Below are 19021 nucleotides of genomic sequence, written 5' to 3'. Positions count from 1 at the left end.
CATCGCTACCTTTTCTAACATATCTTTGTAATAAAAGACTAAAGCCATCAATACACTGCGTTCAATTATAGAGAAAAATAGCACAAATAAGGCGAGTATTGAGTAAATTAAATGATCGCTCTATTGACGGCATGTTTGTTTCTTTGCAATACTTGCGCGCGCTGAATTGTATGAGCAAAAGCGCACGCGAAAACTGTGTTCGGCCACCTTAAACTCTCTATTCCTCCAGGGTAATGTGTCGCTCCAGGAATTTTCTGTCTCAAATCGAGGGGGTGACTGGTAACAAGTTTCTTTCGCGCCAGTCGAGTCCAGTAGTTTGTGCCAGATGCCAAATTAGTTTTCAAGATGGCGGCGAAACGAGAAATTTGAACATGGCTCTCGAATCGACCTCAAACCAGGAGAAAAAAGACATTTTTAAGGACGTCAGATTCTTCCTAGCTGAAGAAAACAATGAAGAGGTATGATTTCAATTGTAAAATGTGCAATCGCAGATAAAGGTACCTCCCAAAAATTCAGATTTGTGTCCATTTCGGATGATGCAAGGTTTGTGTAAACAGACTCTATTTGTTATGTTTGTTATGATCTTAAGATTCGCTTGACATTTTCTGGAAAACAGAGGATCATACAGAGTATAATTCATAGTGCCAACGGTAATCTTTCACGATCGTATTCACATGGGTAGTTGTATTCTGTTTCTTTCGCAGGGTAAGGGATGGAATTCATTCTAGTGCAATCATCAAAGTCATTAATTGACATCTACCAGATTCTACTGAGCAATGTTTGGAAGTAAACCTACGAGAAAGAAAAAAGAAAACCCTCCAGTAAGGGTGGGGGTCTTTCGTTTTGGAAAGCCATTTTTTACCGTGTAGTCTGTGGCTGAAAGAAAACAGGATTTGATTTGATTATAAAAGAATTTAGTCTCAGTGCTAGCATGACACTGCTGTCTAAGAAATAATTTTCAACTCCTGGAGGAATGTATTTCTAACATTCATATGTTACAGATTAACCAAGTATATACTGTAAATAATTTTCAGCTCAGCTCTTGCCCAGTTTTGGTACAGTGTACATACATATGCATATGCTCTACCCAAATCACAGTAATAAGATGGGTTGATTATCATTCATTCTCTATCTTGTGTAATCTGAAAAATTAGGTGAAGCAAGTCTTGAAATCTGGCGGTGCAGCACGTGAGTTTTACATCAGTGACCTTGTGACTCACGTCATTGCCACAGATACCAGTTTCCCTCAGTTTGGTGAAGCCAAGGAATGTAACTTGACAATTGTGCAGGTACTCTTTTTCTGTTTGTTGGTTTTTAAAACATCTGAGGAGCTTCACTTGCCCTTATTAAGGCTAGGAGGCACACAACTTTTTTTCTTTCTTTTTGGCTCAACATTTCGCATTCTTAGGCCTATTCCAAATGCCGTGCTACTGCTGTGATGAACTAAATTCAAGAATTAAATTTGACTTAAGCATGGCAGTAGCACAACATTTGAAACTACTCAGTTCAGTAGGCTGAATTAAGTTTGGCACGACTAGTTAGCACAGCAGGCCTTGCTGTGCCATACGGCAGTAGAACAACTTGGCTTCAAACGGCGTACTCATGCTGTTTCAAACTGAGTTCATAGCCTTCTGCATCAGCTGCCATTGCTCTCTAGTATTTAAAATAGTCTTCAGCAAAGCAAATTTCTTCTGATCCTCGGCGTGACTGAATTAAATTTGACATTTGAAAGCACTGCCATTCTTTTGTCATGCCATTGCTGGGCCAAATTCGTTTGAGTTCGGCACTGCAGTAGCACGACGTTTGGAACAGTTCTAGCATGATTTGAAACAAGGGAAAAGTAAATTCAATAATTTGTTATATAGCTGGAGTTTAGTTCAATCTAACACATACTTATTGTTTGATTTATGGTCACATGGCAATGGCTAAATCACAGGGAACACAATCTTGTTGACTAGGAAGAGAGTAAATAGAGGAATGAAAAGAATGAATACACTGTAGTAAACCTTTATCTTCTTTTGTCGTCCCTTATATGAAACTGCTACAATGTACCTACATATCCTGTGTAACACTGTAGCGCTAAACTTGTACCTAGGCCTTTTCATGCTGTGCAAAAAATGTTTTGGTTTACATATATTATTGACAAGGGAACTCTTTGCCCAAACATTTTGAACGCAGTCCGAAAAATTTGTGTGAGTCTCTAAATTTTGCAGCTTCCACGAAACTACCAAACACAAAACAAAGTCGAAAGATATTTTTATAACTTGGCCAAATTTATTTTTCAATAGTTTCTGCACAGTCAGAGAATTGTAATGTTTGCAAAGTTTTTCCTCAAATCGCTTTGCGCAACATGATCGTACCATTACCCTAATACCAAACACGTCATCCAGCAAGAGCTTGAGCTCCCCTCCATCTCCCCACACATGGTTTTTGACACAACAAATCTTTACAAATCCTTCCCCTGCTCCCAGTTGTTATCGCGGAATCTCTCTAAAATGCTTCAGGTACCAGCTTGCAACATTTTGTTTCTGTGCGGAGACTATATGTAGGCGACTTTGGATGTGCAAGAAAACCTGCGAACCGGAGGAGTGGTTAGTAGAAATTTGTCGTGTCAAATAAGCATTGTGTGCTCCCTGTAGCTAAATCTAAATGTCGCCCTGGCGGGCAACAGTTGCATAATTGTTGCCTACTCTTCCACCAACCAGAGATTACTTTGACTTCTCCTTCCCTTAATACTTTACACTTAACTCCTGCTATATAACAAAAACAGTTAATCACTGGCAGTTAGTTTTTCTTCCCTTGAATCTTGATGTTTCCCTCAAGATTCTTGGGAAAACAAAATGACCAGCAATTAAGTGTATAATAGATATATATAAACCATGCACTATGTTGTACACATGTACATGTATACTATCAATCAGTGTTTTTCAGTAAACTGTATTTCTTTACAATTGTAGCCAAAGTGGGTCTTTTTAAGTGCAGCCTGTAAAATGCTTCTACCGTATCCTTTGAGAAAACAAGAAAAAGGGTAATGTTAGCAATAGAAATCAAGCATCAATGTGATGTTCATAGCAATATAAATGACAAATTACATGTATCTGCATGTTACATGTAGTTCACTTTTTGTCTAGTAATGAATTGAAGCAATTTTGAATTGAGTGTTATAAAACCAAAACCAAAGTAATCACTCTGGCTAATAACAATCACAATCATAAATGTTCTGAACTATTTTCTAGACTAACTTTTTGTCCAGCCCTATATGTATAACACATCAGCCTGCATTTACATTTATATTTTTTTCTTGAATTCACTTTTACATTTATTAATAACTCTGAATCCTCCAAATCCCTTGCATAATAGGCCCTATTCATACTGGAAATGGCTGCCGATTTAAAATTCTTTTGTATGCATTTAAATTAGCCCAACTAACCTCGTTTGAGAATAAAAATTCTTTTGAATTATCAAGTCAAAAACAAGGTTGAATATGGTCTATAGCCTCTTACTATCCAAGCACAAGGGCCATACTGGGGAATATTGGCCCAAGGTTGTGGCAGTACACAACACAAAAACATTTGATGGCCAATAGTCTTCAGTATGGCTGGAGCAAGCTAGGTTAGTAAGTAGTTGTAATGAGGTTAAGTAAGTGTACTAGGTAACTTATTGTATGGCAAAAAGATACCCGACTTATAACTGTTTCTATGGAAAAAGTCCATAGGGCAAAATTCTTACCAAGAAAGAGCCAATCAGAATACTCAGATATACCTAAGACTACCTTGTCATAATAATGACGATTACTATTGCCCAGCTCTAAGATTTATGACAAATGCATTTGACATAAGGAAAGTTTAAATGAAGCAAGTATATGCTAACAAACCACCGTAGCTGAAACATTGCATGTGAAGTGAACATACTGCAGATCTTGTGATCTGGATCAAAGAGCACCTCATCACTTAACTTTAAACAGATGTGGAGCCTTTAGACCTGAATCAGAACAGCTGCTCTTCAAAGGAGTCGTGGTTTGTCCTTCACAGGTCAGTTTACGATTTACATGTGTCCAGTTACATTATTATTTCGCCACCCTGTGTCTGTCAACTTTTTGTGAGTTCAATATGAGATGTTGCACATGAAACAAGACATACATATATGAAAATGATTCCAAATCAAGGATGAACAAAAGATCTGTTTGAAGATCAGAGTTGCCAGCTAATTTCAGCAGCAAAAAAGAGCACACATATATTACCAGCGTAAATTACACTTAAAAAAAAAAAAAACCTTGGGACAGCTTTTGTGCATTTCAGAAAAGTGGCTTAGTTTGTGTATCAGCTGATTTAGTTTTGTTTAGTTTTTTTTTCTAACAGCTTCATTCCTGCAATCTGTTTGTGGAGACTTCTTTAAAACAATATGAATAAAAGACTTCACATTTCTCAGTTTGTGCCAGGTTTGAAGGGTTTCCAAATCTCAGTTTATAAAGACAATACAGCTGTAAAATGATACTTATTATTAATACTAAATTTGAGACAAGGCCATCGCTTTTTCAAAGATTGCCTGCACATAAATGCTAGTTTGAATTTATTAGCTAGGCATAAAACTGGTCTCCCTACCCTACAACTTTTTTATATTGACAAGGATCACATAAATGCTGGATTGTTGGATGGCAAATTCCAAACATTGTACATGCACATGTATCTCTAATTAGACCCAAATTCCAAACATTGTTATACTGTAGTTCAAATGGTATATGGATTGTGTAGCCTGTATCTTTAGGCAACCCTCCCAATATTGTCTACTGTGAAAGCACTAAATATTACATTGCAGAAACATGGAAAATTGTTATTGGAAATTGAAGTAAGTAAACTTGTACTGTTCAACAGATTCCAGTTGATGACCGAGATGCATTATGGGCCATGGTAACATATTACGGAGGGCAATGTCAACTAAACCTTGATGCTAACTGTAGTCATCTTGTGATTCCCCAGCCTTCTGGGGTAAGTTCATGTATGTAGTAGGCCTATAACTTACAAGAATCGTTGCTGGAAAAGTGCCTGTGCATAGCTCTTTTATGAGGACGAGAAAAGAAAGCATCAAAACCACAGATTGATGAGTTTAAAAATTAAGAATTATTTTCTTGATCATTATTGTTACATGTATTTTTCCCTTTGATTTTCCTCCCGGGATGTAACCCTGCCAAGCAGGCAGAGTTCCTTGGATAGATACACTGTAGTTCAGTTGTCTGCTTGTTTGTTACGCATACAGTACAATGTTCAAATCTGAAGATGTTGAGTCTTTCCTTAATTGTAGTTTGTTTTATAAACTGTAGGCAAAATATGAATGTGCTTTGAAGCACACTGACAGTATCAAGATAGTCACGCCAAGCTGGATTGTCGACAGTATAAAGGAAAAGAAGAGGCTTGATGAAAGAAGCTATGTGCCCTCCAAAACACAGACAAAAACAGAGACTGAAACAACAAGCTCCCTTTTGACACCTGATGAAAATGACAGAACGACAGCGACACCTCTTCCTGCTAGTGTCCCTCAAGACACATCTGTCTCTACCCCCATGGAGACAGGTTCAAGGGTAGTCATTACCATGCCATCTGCACTCCTGAGCCCTGTGTCTCCAGCAGTTACCACTGCCTCGGAAGGCAACTTGTCTGCAACAACTGTACAAAGTCGATCAAACCCAGCTGCTGCTTCAGCAGAAGAGAAGAGTGCTGTGAGAGATAGCAACTTGTCTGTAACAACTGTACAAAGCAGAGCAAACACCACTGCTGCTTTGACAGGGGAGAAGAGTGCTGTGAAAGATAACAACACCTCTGAAAAGGCAGAAAAAACAGAAGCAGGGCGAGATGTTGTAGCTGCAGATGTACTAAGTGGTGTTAGAATAGTTGAAAATAACAATGAAGCAATTGTTGACCCTGAAAATGAGAAAGAAAACAAGGAAACAAATGAACGAGATCCAGGAAAATCTGCAGAGGATCAAGGTTGGAAACTAAGAATGCATCTACAGTATTTTTTTTTTAATAATAGTAATAATTTTAGTTTACAAAACACAATTCTACAAAGTTAACATTACATGTACTTACAATGCAGGTCTCATTACGCTACTCTACTTACAGAACAATTAATACTTACCCTACTTACAATACAGGTTACTTACATGTATGTTGGCAATACAATACTGAATACAGTTATGTACAGAAAATGCAATTACAAGCAATATGGGCTACTTACATTACTAACAATATCTGAGGTAGTTTAAAATGCTAATAAGTTTTGAACTTGGCAGGGGAAGCCTATGGGAGGTCAATGCATTCTAATATGAACTTTGCTCAACTCTGACATGTCAGGCCTTGACAATGGTAATAAAAGGTTTTGGAACAAAATGCATTCCAGTAATGGGCAGAGCTTCCTGAAATTTGTAAGACTGCCAATTGTGTGACTGATGTATTCAAGAAACGTAAGGGTTAGATTTACATGTATGCCCTTGTGCCAGGTTAAAAGTTGGAATAATTATGTAATCCAGCAAACTCTTCTAAGTGCCGTTCAATTTTGAAAACCTTTAAACCTTCATAAATTTACAAATGTAGAGCACTTCACCACAATGAGACATTGATGGTCTAAAAATTGGCTGTCTTACTCACTTCATCATCAGTCTTCAAGATTTTTCTATGACTGACAATGTAGCAGTATTCTGGTAAAGGCCTGCCTCTTCATGACTCCACTTCAGCAATGTTGATTGCATTTGTAGCGACTGTCTTGTTCCCAGTCATTTTGTGAAATGGCAATGGTGGAGCATGCCTCACTGTGACTGTAGAGAATCTGTACATGCACATACATTATTATTGTTACTATGTACATGTGCTTGCACCCTGTTAAATGTTTTTAACAACATTGTCTTAATCTACATGTATACCTTGTTTAGGGTCCAATTGTTTGGCCAGCTGTGTTTTTGTCATATCAGATTATCCAGATCGTATGGATCCTTCTATCCTCAATACATGGACTGAGGTACATATGATCTGTATTTATATGATTATAAGATGTTATAAAAAGTTTGATCACATGCATACATGTATGTCCACTGTACCTTGTTTCTGTGTGATCTCTTTCTATACACCAATGTTAATGAACATGTACAGTGGAATCGTCACAATAATGTTAACCCTCTCTAAACTAAGTACAAATGCTCCAAACCACTAATTAAAAAATAAATACATTTAGTACATGTTCTTGAATGTCAAAATTCATAACTGGCTCATGTAAAGACTGGGGGTTTTTATGATGGTTTCCTTGGAGGAAAATTGTCCAGGAAAACATACGTAAGGAGCAATTTCTTGTTTTTAGGTAGTAGAACAGCATGGTGGTAAAGTTAGCCCATTCTACTCAAAACAATGTACCCACCTACTATGCCTTAATCAACATGGAGACTTTTATCAAAAGGTGAGATTACATAGACATTCAGTTTAATAGCAATGTTAGCTGTGTGCAACAAGACAAATCAGACTATACAGTCATGTACTTAATACATATACATTGATTTATTAATGATTATATATTAATACATTACTATTTTTTTTTTTTTTCCCACTGAGCTCTCAAATAATTTATAGTTATTGAAAAGTGCTGTACATTGACTGAACAGTCATGTTTACTGGGCAAACAAAATTTACTCTCACACCAAGGTCTGGAGTGAAATGGCTGAGGGAAATCTCTAAGCCACTTTATTAAAAATAACCATTTTGTAATTCATATAAAATATTACAATCTCTAAGAACTATTTTTGTCCAGCAAAAGTGAGGGCCACTGAATTCTAATTGCAATCAAATATTCCATTTATTGGTACATGATTGAATAATTATTTCTTTGTTATCTCTTTGTTAGTAATTAAATTAATATCAATTTTGTGGTGGCTCATGAAGGTACATGTAGCATACTGTACATTTGTATACATGTACTGTATATTCCTAGTCGGTTGCTTACAATGCAATACATAGAGGATATTACACGGTGGCGAGAAGATATGAATTTTATGTTCGAGTGGCAAGAACAATATCTCACGAGTTCGCTTCGCTCACTCATGAGATATTGTTCTTGCCACTTGAACATAAAATTCATATCTTCGAGCCAACGTGTAATGTTCTTTTTATTATATGGAGAAACCAATTCAACAAAAGCAAAAGGTGGGAATCGTGATTTCATTGAACGATATGACACTCACAAAGGTGACATACGGAAAATACGCCACTCGGGTCCGGGATGAAGTGGCGTATGGAATCTACGAGTGGTTTAGTTCCCAGTAAAACACTCTTCTCCATATAATAAAATACAATACAGTACAGTGCAGTGCAGTACAGCACAGTACATGAATCTATTTTGTGCTCATTTCCAGAGCTCAAAAACACTCTACAATGTTTATCATCTTATCACCTGACAATTTACTGAGAAATACTTTATGTCTACAGCTGTAGATATTGTAATATCAAGTACAAGTACATATACAATAGTTTGTGATTTGCTGCAATGTATCTCCTGGCCTGTTTACTAAGAAATGTATCCATGTAGACCAAGATGGTGGAAACAAAACCTTTGCTGTTAACACATCAGTATTAATTATCCTTGTGCAACAGTATCATTGTGCAACAGTATCAAGACAATTATAATAATGATGTTAATTAATGTCCTAAAAAAGGAGTTTGAAACAGATCTAAAAAACGTTATAAATACTTGTATCAATTTAAACGTTATAAATTCATGTATTGTATTGTATTGTATTGTAAAATGATAATGCCATCAAATAATTTGCATCAAATAGATATTTTCTGCGTGATTTTCTCATTATAACAGCAGTAAAAATGGTTATAAAAGTTCCTATAACTATATGATATTTATACCTGTAATTAATTTTTCAGGCAATTTCAGATGGGAAGCGGATTGTAACAGCACATTGGCTAAATGACGTGTTAATAGCGAAGGTTTTATTTCCACCATCTAACCCACTCCACCTGCCTGTCCCATTTAAGGATAAGGTGAACCAGTGCAAGAGTATGGTAAGTCATTATTTGCTTTCTTTAATATTGCGACCTTCTTCATTAGTGTTTGACAAGAGTAATGCGTAGTAATAATTTGAGTATTTAGTTGATACATGTACATTGCTTTACTCCACTCTGGTTTAAGGTAGCCAAGACATGAACATATGGGCGCATAATTATATAAACTACTCATGACAGTATGTAAATGTACATGTACGTGTATCATGTGTTCTATTTTGTGCAATGTTCTGCAGACTCACAACATAAATCTATTATCACTGACTGAATGGTTTTTGTTGATTGCAGGTCATTACAGTAACAGGGTACACAGGTGCAGAGCGTACACTTCTTAAGAACATGATTTTCATCATCGGCGCAAAATACACTGGATATTTAACTCGTTCTAACACTCATATAATTTGTAAAAGGTAATGCAGTGTTTTTGTTTCCACAGAAAGGCTTTGATAATGGCATGTTTTCCTCTATGAAAACAGAAGAATGGAAGCCAATTCTAGTCAATGGTCCCTGTAAACGATTGTTGAGTGATGTGACTTTGATTGGTTGCTGAAGCTTTTAAGATCAGTTTACTGCACACAAGCACACATGATGTCACATGCACTGAATTATGATCATTCATTAATTTATCCAAGCAAAATGAAAGCTTGAGAAAATATTCCTTATTGACCATTGTTTTATACATATATTTAAAGAATTCTGGAAGAAATTCTCTACAGCTTTTATCTCAGCTTTACATTATCAGAAAAGACTATTGTTTTGTACACCAGGAGGCTAATTAGATATCCTTATCACTAACAGTCCGACAGGTGACAAGTATACCAAGGCAAGGGAATGGGGAATATTCTGTGTAAATGCCAAGTGGCTTGGTGATATTGTTACCAGTAAGTATATTTAATATTTACTGATTTTGCATGTGGCTAAATATCATTTAGGAAAAGTTAGAGTCCAACTGATTGAGCCAGTGGTCTTTCCCTCGATGGTAAGTGACTTGTGGGATGCCCCTCAGGGGATTTGCAGGACTCAAGATTGCATTTCACAGCACTACATGTGCAGCTCAATTAGCTGATTGTTGCAGATCATTTACACATCTCATGCTGGTGAATCTTTGCAGACTTCTCGCTCCCTTATGATTTTTTTGTGTTCTCATAACAAGTCAGCTTGATTACAGTATGTGCTGAAATTCTGTGGAGAAATTTGATGTTCATCACTCTTGGAAATTGAATGTTTATTTCAAGGAGTAATTTCTATGTTGTGTGATTTATTGCCTAGCTGGTTATCCATCGCCATGTAATCTTGTGAGGTACTCAACACTAGGTGAGCCAAATGAGCTGGATATATCTCAAGATCTTCTGGTCAGAGAGCTAATACGTAAGTGAATAAGCATATTGTTATGCATGGTTCATATCTGTGGCACATATTCAGGCTAGAATATAGTAGTTGATACAGGGAGAGAGTTACCAAGACTACATGAGAAACATGCATGTATCTAAAGTTGAAAGACAAAAGATAAATTTGTACTCATGTTTGTAATTTCTTGCTGGACTATACAATTTCATCATTCAGAAAATTGAGGATACACCAAGGTATTCTTGTAATTAATGTATTATAGGTAGAATCATTTATTAATAATAGCATTTTATTATTCTTAAACTTATAATTTTTACTTTTACTAAGTTCCCTGGCAGACTTCTGCAGATGGTTCAAGTAATGAGGTATTTGTTTCCTTTTGTTTTTGCTTTTTGTCACAGCTATACGGTGTTACTGTGCATTAATTTATTTCATCCGGGGTGACCTTCCCAGAAAAGAAACCAAGTTTGTTGATATTCAGAGCAATAATTTTTTCTGTTAATTAAAAAATAAAGTGAGCAGTGGGGATATGTAGATTCCATTGGCTGCTCATGTTGTTGATCTGCCACAAACAGAAATAATTCTGAAAAGGATACGAGTTTGTTAAAACAAAGTGACAAGAAACGCTGATACCATGAGTAAAAATAATTCACAACATTTGAAAATAATTCTAAGCTGTTTAGTGAATGAAAGATTGAATCATTTAATTTACAACCAAGCGAGAATCAAGCAACAAAAATGCCTATTAACTCCATGGAATAAAAAGGTCCAACATCGTGACTTCTGAAATCTCTTAGTAACATTGTGTTAGCTTTAAACTCTTGAATTGACTGAACTGAGGTATTTAATGGTCCGAGTTAGCTCCAGGTATACTCATGCAGTACCACACCAAAGGGATAGATCCAAGTGTTCCTTTCTGGCAATCGTTAATTAGCTGCTGTTTCTTTTGTAATCAGCAGATGGCTGCTAACAATGGAAAGCGGAAATTCGGAGAGCAGGTGAGAATAGAAACCTTTCATTATTTTAAATTTGAATACAGTTACTTACTGTGCTGTATTCCAGGCTTTGTAGAACTATATTCACATTAAATTGTTTTTGTATTTTTACATTAGAGCACACCTGAAAATGGCCAGCTAAGAAAAGCAAGGTATGCAATATGAGTTTGTCCTTCAACAATGTATGGGGTTCAGATTTGTTCTTGGTTTAAAGTTGTTCATACCAGGTGGATTTTGATTTTGATTTTGATTTGCATCGTATTCACTATCATTGAATGTACCTGGAACAAAGGAAAATAAAATCAAACTTTGAAGAGAGATTGAACCAAGATCAAATTTAAGCTGCAACATGTTCATTTCAATGTTATTTGAGCTTTATTGTGATGTTATAGAGTGGTTTTCAATTGAGTGTCGAGAGTAATCAGGCAGTTACTTTGGTTTTGGTCTTACTACGGTTTGAGATCGGCAAAGTAGTCTAATTGGTAAGTAATTGGTTTGGTTTTGGTTTTACGACACTCAATTGTAAACCGCTCTATCATCAAGAGTGTTATTGGAACTTGATTGAGATGCTACCGTTATAATTGAATACATACATGTAATTAATATTCGAACTTCATCGTATGAATTTAAACCTCATTAACGTGCGTGCATGGTATTATCTGAAAGAGTTGTTTGAACAGTACATGTACTTCTAGTTAATAATCAACATGCAAATGGACATTAACCTGTAAATGCATTAATTACATTAAACAGGAGAACATCAAGTCCTGTCAAAGCAGAAAACCCTGAAGGGCCAAGAATTCTTTTTACTGCAATAGTTCCATCAGAAGTATCAAGATTAAGTGAGGTTAGAAACTAAAGCTGTCATTTTCTTAGAAATATCCCTCTTTATGACTATAGCTTTGGTGTAAATTTTGTTTATGAAGAAGGTGATGGTACAAAATTGTCTTGGTTTTTTTTAAAATTTCTTTTTAGATCATTGTTAATCTTGGAGGAGTTGTAGTGACTTCTGTAAAGGATTGTACTCACCTTGTAACAAGAAAGGTACATTGTTTTGAATTGTTTGGACGATTACTAATTTTTACTGCACACATTTAGAATTGTTTACACATACAGTAAAGTACATGTTCAGTCATTGTTTTCAAGGTACTTCAGAGAGCTCCTCATACTGATTGTTCATTTTCATATCACCTCAGCAAAGAGCTTTGTTATGGAAAATAACTTGACCAGCAAAGGATGGAAAACATCATAGAAACTCTTGAACTCTACCTTGGAAAATCATGGGATGAAAATGCATGTCATTAAGTGCAAGCAAGGCCAGACTGCAAAATGATGAAATATTAATGCAGTGCTGAAAGAATTGATTTGACAAAATGGGTACAGTACTCTTAGTTACCTGGAGGCGTGGTGACCTCATGGTTAGTGCGCTCGCCTCCGGACCGAATGGTCTGGGTTCGAGTCCTGGCCAGGGACATTGTGTTGTGTTCTTGGGCAAGACACTTTACTCTCAGAGTGCCTCTCTCCACCCAGGTGTATAAATGGGTACCGGCCAGTTTTAATGCTGGGAGTAACCCTGCAATGGACTAGCATCCCATCCAGGGGGGAGTAGAAATACTCCTAGTCGCTTCATGATATGGAATCCGGCCTGATGGGCCACTTGGTTTGTATGCAGACAGACTCTTAGTTACCGTCTTAGTTACCGTAATCTTAGTTGCCATTTCTACTGTTTTGATTTTTTGCGGTATCAAGTTACCGACCTGATTTTGGCGGGATGCATTTGACCAACTATGAACCATGCTTCAACCGCAGTCACGTATTATTCCGTTGAAGCTCACCAAAATTATTCATAATTTTGCTGTTTACTAGCTAATATTCTTGGTTTTATTGGATTATTGTTAAAAGGTTGTGATTTTTCCCAGATAATTCGTACAGTGAAATTCCTTTGTGGAATCTCTGTTGCAAAATATGTCGTGACACCTGATTGGATAGAGAAGAGTCAACAGTCCAGTGCTTTTCTCGGTAATTTTCTTTTCTTTTAAGTTTTAGTTTATAATATATTTATAATATACAATGTACAGGTTCTGTGATCTGACAGCACTATGGCAAGTAATCTTTTCAGCATCAGTTACAGTGACAAATACATTTAAAAAACAGTTTCCGTATTTTTATAGACAAGGAGTGGAAGTTTGGAAGAACGAGAAATGCTGTGGGAACAGGAGTTGTAGGGGGGTGTATCTACAGCTTTTTCAAGTTCTCCTAAACTTTCACGAGTCTCTCTGTAACTCGATAGAAGCACGGAGAACAAGTTTTGTTTTGAAACTCTTAATTATTTTATTACGTTCATATTGGACTGGCAAACTGTAAATTCCAGTCAAGTGACAGTGGCTGTTTAATACATTCAGATCCTAGTGAATTTACTGTAAAGGATTCACTTTCTGAAGACATTTACGACATGGAATTGGTAACGTCGCTACAAAGAGCAAGATCTCGTCCACTTCTGCAGGTGTGTTTGTCAGGATAAAGACGTGTACATCATTCGTCTGCCTGTGAATATTCCCTGGTACTGTTTTGAGTCCATCATTGAGCTGTGATTCGTTAGTTTGTCCCCCTTTCTTCTAGGACGTCTACTGTCTTGAATTAGCAAGTGGTAGTGCGTGTGAGAACCTAGTGGTTTAAGAACCCGCTGCCAGAAATTTGCCATTTTAGAACCCCAAAATATAAGAACCTGTTTAGCCAAGCAAGATCAAGCAGATTCTTATATGTGGGTTACAGGCAACACTGCATATACATTTTGTAATCAGTTGTGCTAGGCTTATCATAATACAGTTGTGAATAAATACTGTGTATTTAAAGACCAAGCCCAAGTTCATTTATTTTCCTGGTAATCAACAACTAACATCTACCTCATTGAAATTACGAATAAGAACCTACTTAGCCTAAATTCCTATAAAGTACCCCAAAACACAAGATCCTATTTTGCCAGGTTTAAAGAAGTGTTGGTTCTTACACGCGGGTTTTAATTATTGTGCTAATATTACTCGTTAATTACAATTCGCTAATACTACATGCAAAGCTAAGAGCATCCTAACATGAAAAAGTCCTCAGTTGTTGTAGCTATCCTCGATCTTTATGAACACAACATGGTGGTACAAAGTCTTTCTTTTGAGTGCAGATTAACTTACATCAATGTATCTAGATTTTTGTTGGACACGAAATTGAACAGTTCTGTTTTTCTTTTGTACAGGATATCGTGGTGTATGTGACCCAAAGTGTTGAACCAAGTCCCGCGTCCATGAAGGAAATAATCCAGTGTGCGGGGGGTCAGGTAAGTTAATAACTCACGTGCCAAATCCACGCAGGAAAAAAATTATGGAGGTAAATTAGTTCATTGAGACATTTAGGAGTAAACAAGAATAGTCTGAAAAAAAAGTAGTGGTCATGTCTTGAGTTAATAATTATTAATAATGCAGTTAGCTTCTTCAGCGCCCTTGAAGGGTACAGAAAGACACAGTCTTAACTGTTTTCACAAAGAAAAACAAGTCTACCTTTAAAATCTTGCGCAAGAACAAAAGGGAGACTTTACTCACATCCTTGCCTCGCTACTCTGCAAATGATTAATGTAGAATGTTTGTGCATAACAGGTGTTAACAAGTGTTCCCTCACAACAGCACCTGGCAGAGTATAAGCGCAAGGCTGTGGAACAGGTATATATTGTATAATGCAATAGGCGAATCTTTGCTGACGTCATTGTTTACATTTTTCCTCATTAACATACGACTTTGCGCATAGAAGGCATCATGCTAGACACGATTTTACTAGAAAAACTTAAAGAGCTTGTGAAACCTAGTAAGTGGTGAAATTTTTGGCTCTTTGGGTGTAATATTCGAGGAGAAATTGGCTTTGAAAAACATCAAAATTTCTGTGGCAAAACCGCTAATGAACTCATACATTCTTTGTAAAATTTTGAGCTTTTAAACCCTCGTCGCACAAAAAGTATTCGGTACATCGCGCTCAAATTCCTTGGGACAGTTAATCGTGCTGTGCCCTTTCAATGTACAGTATTAGTCTCTTTGCAGGTCCATCGGAAACTGTAACGCTTATGGTAATGGGCAAATATTGTAAACAAAGGTTCTCCTATAGTTATGGAGAATAAAGGATTATGGAAATAACAAGTCCTTGGGTATCCTTTTCTCCAGTATCACTCATACACTGTATGTCTAAACTATGTTAGTTGCTGAGTAGGCAATAGGGTGTCAGTGGGTGCTTACCATTTGTCAGAGTAAACCTGTTGGGATGACCGTTGAATAATGGTAAGGGTTTTTGCAAAATCAGCAAACCAACCGAATGAGATGGCGCTTACCATTTGCAATTCCATTTTTCGTAATTGTTTTCGGCTTATGAGAGAGTGGAAACTGGAAAAATTAGTAAATGATAAGGAAATTTCTGTTTTCCCTTTGCAAACCGAAAAAGAGGGTCACCTCTGGAGGTAGTCTACAATTTTCCGAACGGATTTTCCGGATTTCCGGATCTTTTTGCTGAACGGTAAGCATCTATTGTATACTTCCTTTTTTTTCTGAATCCTTGATTGTTTGTGTTTTCTCTGTTCCTCCCTGTAGGGATCTCCTGTCTTATTGATAATTAGCTGTGAAAAGGATTTCCAGCTATGTTCTGAATTTATCAGGAAAGGATTTGGTAAGAAGGAATTGTAGTTCATCTACGTTGTATTGTTTTGAAAAATTTCCAAGGAGAACGTAACATAAACCACAATGTAACCGTTGTTTATGAGTGGTGTATAATGTATTCGATTGGTCTTTTACGAGGCAGATCCCTCTAAAAATTACAGCTGTTATTAAAACCAACTCAGGAAACTCTGTGAAACTGGTAAAGCAATAGATTGTTCGTAGGAAATACTGACTATTTAGGGTTACCATTTTTTCACTTTTTGAACAAATTATGAGTGTAATTCATATTTTCTTCGATTGTACAACTTGTTTATTGTTGCTGTTAATCTTTCAGATGTACACAATGCTGAACTCATCCTGTCCGGAGTTTTGAAACAGCAGCTAGATCTAGATTTGTATCCTTTCTAATCAGCTTTTCGCTTACATGTAGTTCTTAGTCCTGCTCTGATAATTTGGCCGCGCATGAGGATCAAGGCTTCATTCCCTTGTTGTTGAAATTTGTATTGATATTGTCAATACAAAGGACATGGGTACATTTATGTGCTTGAGGAAAAGATACATTAACTCGCCATAAGTTCCTCTGAACCTGTATGACTCTTGTACACTCACATCTTCTGTTGGGGCTCAGCTCGAATCATACCCAATGCAGTCCGGGAAAATTAGATTTTATTCAAGGTCAGGGAAAAGTCAGGGAGTTTTGTATCAGGTCAGGGAAGTTCTAACTCCCTGTTCAAAGTCCGTGAAAAGTCAGGAAATTTTATCTTAATGTTACTACAAATGATATTGTTAGATGTTTTCGTACATGCAAAGCAAGTTTGTTTTAAAAATTATCTGAGCCATCCTTATTTTTGTTGATTTATGGTCAGAATAATCATCCTACACAGTCAGTGAAAAGTCAGGGATTTTTTTTGTTCTGGTGGGTGACAACCCTGCAATGAGTTCAACTCTGCAACTCGCGGCAGCTTCCATTGCTCTTGCTCTTCAGGTTTCAGTGTCCATGAAAGGATTTCAATGATAATAACAATAATTTATTATTCATGAATAATTAGTCATCAGACATGGATTTGGCAATATTACTGCACTTCTATTCACCTTTACTCTCAATTAGATACAAACTCTAGGTGATAATCGACGAGACATTATGATGGATAATCGTGGAATCTCTGTGTTGCGTAGAAAGTTATCGCTATAATATGTACATTTATACACCGAAAGGAATGCTATAAACGATGTTAGATGATCGGTATGATAAATATGAGAACAAAAACGATTTTTTTTTTCCCTTGGTGGGTGACATAGCGTGCTTTGGAAAGAACTTGTTTAATAGAGTTCTACTAACTTTCTGTAGATGAAATTTCATACATGTAGTTTGCCCAGTCGTCGAGATGCTCAACTTTGGAATGTCATGCAGTTTACCCCCTGAATGCACGGAGGCTGGAGGTGTTTAGACGCCATGTTCGTTATTCAAGAGAAATCCCCTGAGAGTAGGGAAAAAAGAACAAGACTTTGGTTTCTCGTTAGAAACGAGATGCGTTTCTTTCAATAATCACCAGTTTTTTTATTGTTATTAATTTTGTTTTGTTTTATTTTGTTTTTTTGTTTGTGTATGGTTTTTTGGTTTTGTTTTTTGTTGTTCTTATGATATAGGCAACGTATCTCACGGTTAAATAGTAGAATTGAACAAAGGTGCAGCTGATCAATTCTAGAACCTTGAATCTGAATCCGTATTTCCCTATAAATGTCCCCTATAAACACTATAAATGCCATTTCTTAATTTAAATTTAGATATCGCCTTAGGAAATGATTGTTTCATTCTAGACATTATTTATATTAGTATACTTATGAGGAGAAACGTAGTAGCTAGTATTTAGTATTTCCTCATGTTACCTTGCATAGTATCAAGTTATTTCAGCTCACCACTGTAAGCTGCATTTTTTTAAAATCTCGTTACAACTTTAGGCGTATGTACCCAATAGTTTTTAATGTTAGCGTGAAGAACTGTAAATAGAAATTTTAAGTTGTTTTTACTGTAGCTACCGGAAAGTTGTTGAAGACCAACCAAGACTAGTGGTTGTTTTAAGTACCAGGACGAGAGCAAATAGACGTGATTAAAAGAACTTAACTACCACCTAGTTGTTGTTCTTTGTACATCAACAAGATTTTCTTAGGGTTTTGTCGACTCTCAACCTAGATACCGTGTGAGTCCGGAACACTCCGACCTCTAGACTACAGACGTTTGTCCAGTTGTACATGACATGAAAGTAAAATTTAAGAGCACTATTGAAACGAAATACTTCTTATTTAGTTAACCCGCTGTTATTTTATTCAACCAAGTTTGTTTGGGTTAAGTTCAAATCGCCAATGAGGTACCCTTTCTACCGAAAACGAACATGAAGAGCGAGGGCTCTGGAAACGTTACGGGTTTGAAATTCGAAATTCGTTCTCAATCTCGTATTTGTAGTCCCATCTAAAGGTACCTAGTATTTCCAAAGTCAACCTTTAATTGTACGAAGGAAATGATGAGAAATCAGGTTTGGAGCTTAAAACAACAGAGATCTTCATTGACGATTTGTTGAAAACCGACAAGAGTCGGAAACTTAGGCTAAATGTGTCCGGGACGTACATGTACGTAGCTGTGCATACGGACTAATTGTGTAGCTATTTCGTATTCTGTTCTAATACGCTCTTGTAAGAAATAATCAAAAACAAAAGTAGGAATGAGAAGACTCGCATTCGGACAAATTGTGCTCCTGTTCAATTCCTTAGCCCTTCCCCTGCTTTAATCATCAGCTTAGCCGTGTATATTCCTGTTCTTAACAACCGTTTAAGAGCAAAGGTAAATATCAAATGTTTCGGTACTCGTGTATCAAACCTATCACTGTAGCTGCATATTAATCTAAACTTACATTTCGTTCCAAAATGACATTCTTTTTTCATGTTTACTTTTTGA

The 19021-nt window shown here is 36.5% G+C and overlaps 1 protein-coding gene across 2 annotated transcripts; it reads left to right on the top strand.

The window, feature by feature from the left end:
• Positions 1–302: 302 nt before the first annotated feature.
• On the top strand, positions 303–18199 carry LOC110047897 (PAX-interacting protein 1-like). Of its 2 annotated transcripts, none has more exons than XM_089277631.1 (24): positions 303–458; positions 1155–1289; positions 2958–3001; positions 3965–4031; positions 4872–4985; positions 5318–5981; positions 6923–7008; positions 7345–7440; positions 8910–9047; positions 9336–9457; positions 9846–9928; positions 10317–10415; positions 10722–10759; positions 11354–11392; positions 11507–11541; positions 12143–12236; positions 12365–12433; positions 13309–13408; positions 13792–13892; positions 14634–14714; positions 15031–15093; positions 16006–16081; positions 16406–16466; positions 17180–18199. In XM_089277631.1, exons 1-24 carry the CDS (start codon positions 372–374, stop codon positions 17190–17192), a joined length of 2505 nt encoding a protein of 834 aa, XP_089133757.1. In that variant the 5' UTR covers positions 303–371; the 3' UTR covers positions 17193–18199. The 2 variants fall into 2 exon arrangements, with proteins under 2 accessions (XP_089133757.1, XP_089133756.1); XM_089277630.1 differs by having other exon boundaries at positions 11351–11392.
• The last annotated feature ends 822 nt before the right edge of the window (positions 18200–19021 follow it).

This window comes from Orbicella faveolata, unplaced genomic scaffold (genome assembly GCF_042242905.1).
Source record: "Orbicella faveolata isolate gen_17 unplaced genomic scaffold, um_ofav_v1 contig_46, whole genome shotgun sequence".
Lineage (NCBI taxonomy): Eukaryota > Metazoa > Cnidaria > Anthozoa > Scleractinia > Merulinidae > Orbicella > Orbicella faveolata.
Note: the sequence above shows the minus strand (reverse complement) of the source record. Positions and strands in the feature narration are given on the sequence as shown.

Bases quoted from the DNA above. Each gene is read 5' to 3' on its own strand.
- LOC110047897 (XM_089277630.1), top strand. From the start codon at position 372: ATGGCTCTCGAATCGACCTCAAACCAGGAGAAAAAAGACATTTTTAAG. The intron at 10,760-11,350 runs GTATTTGTTTCC...TTTTGTAATCAG, and splicing joins CAGATGGTTCAAGTAATGAG to CAGATGGCTGCTAACAATGG. The intron at 13,409-13,791 runs GTAATTTTCTTT...TAATACATTCAG, and splicing joins ACAGTCCAGTGCTTTTCTCG to ATCCTAGTGAATTTACTGTA.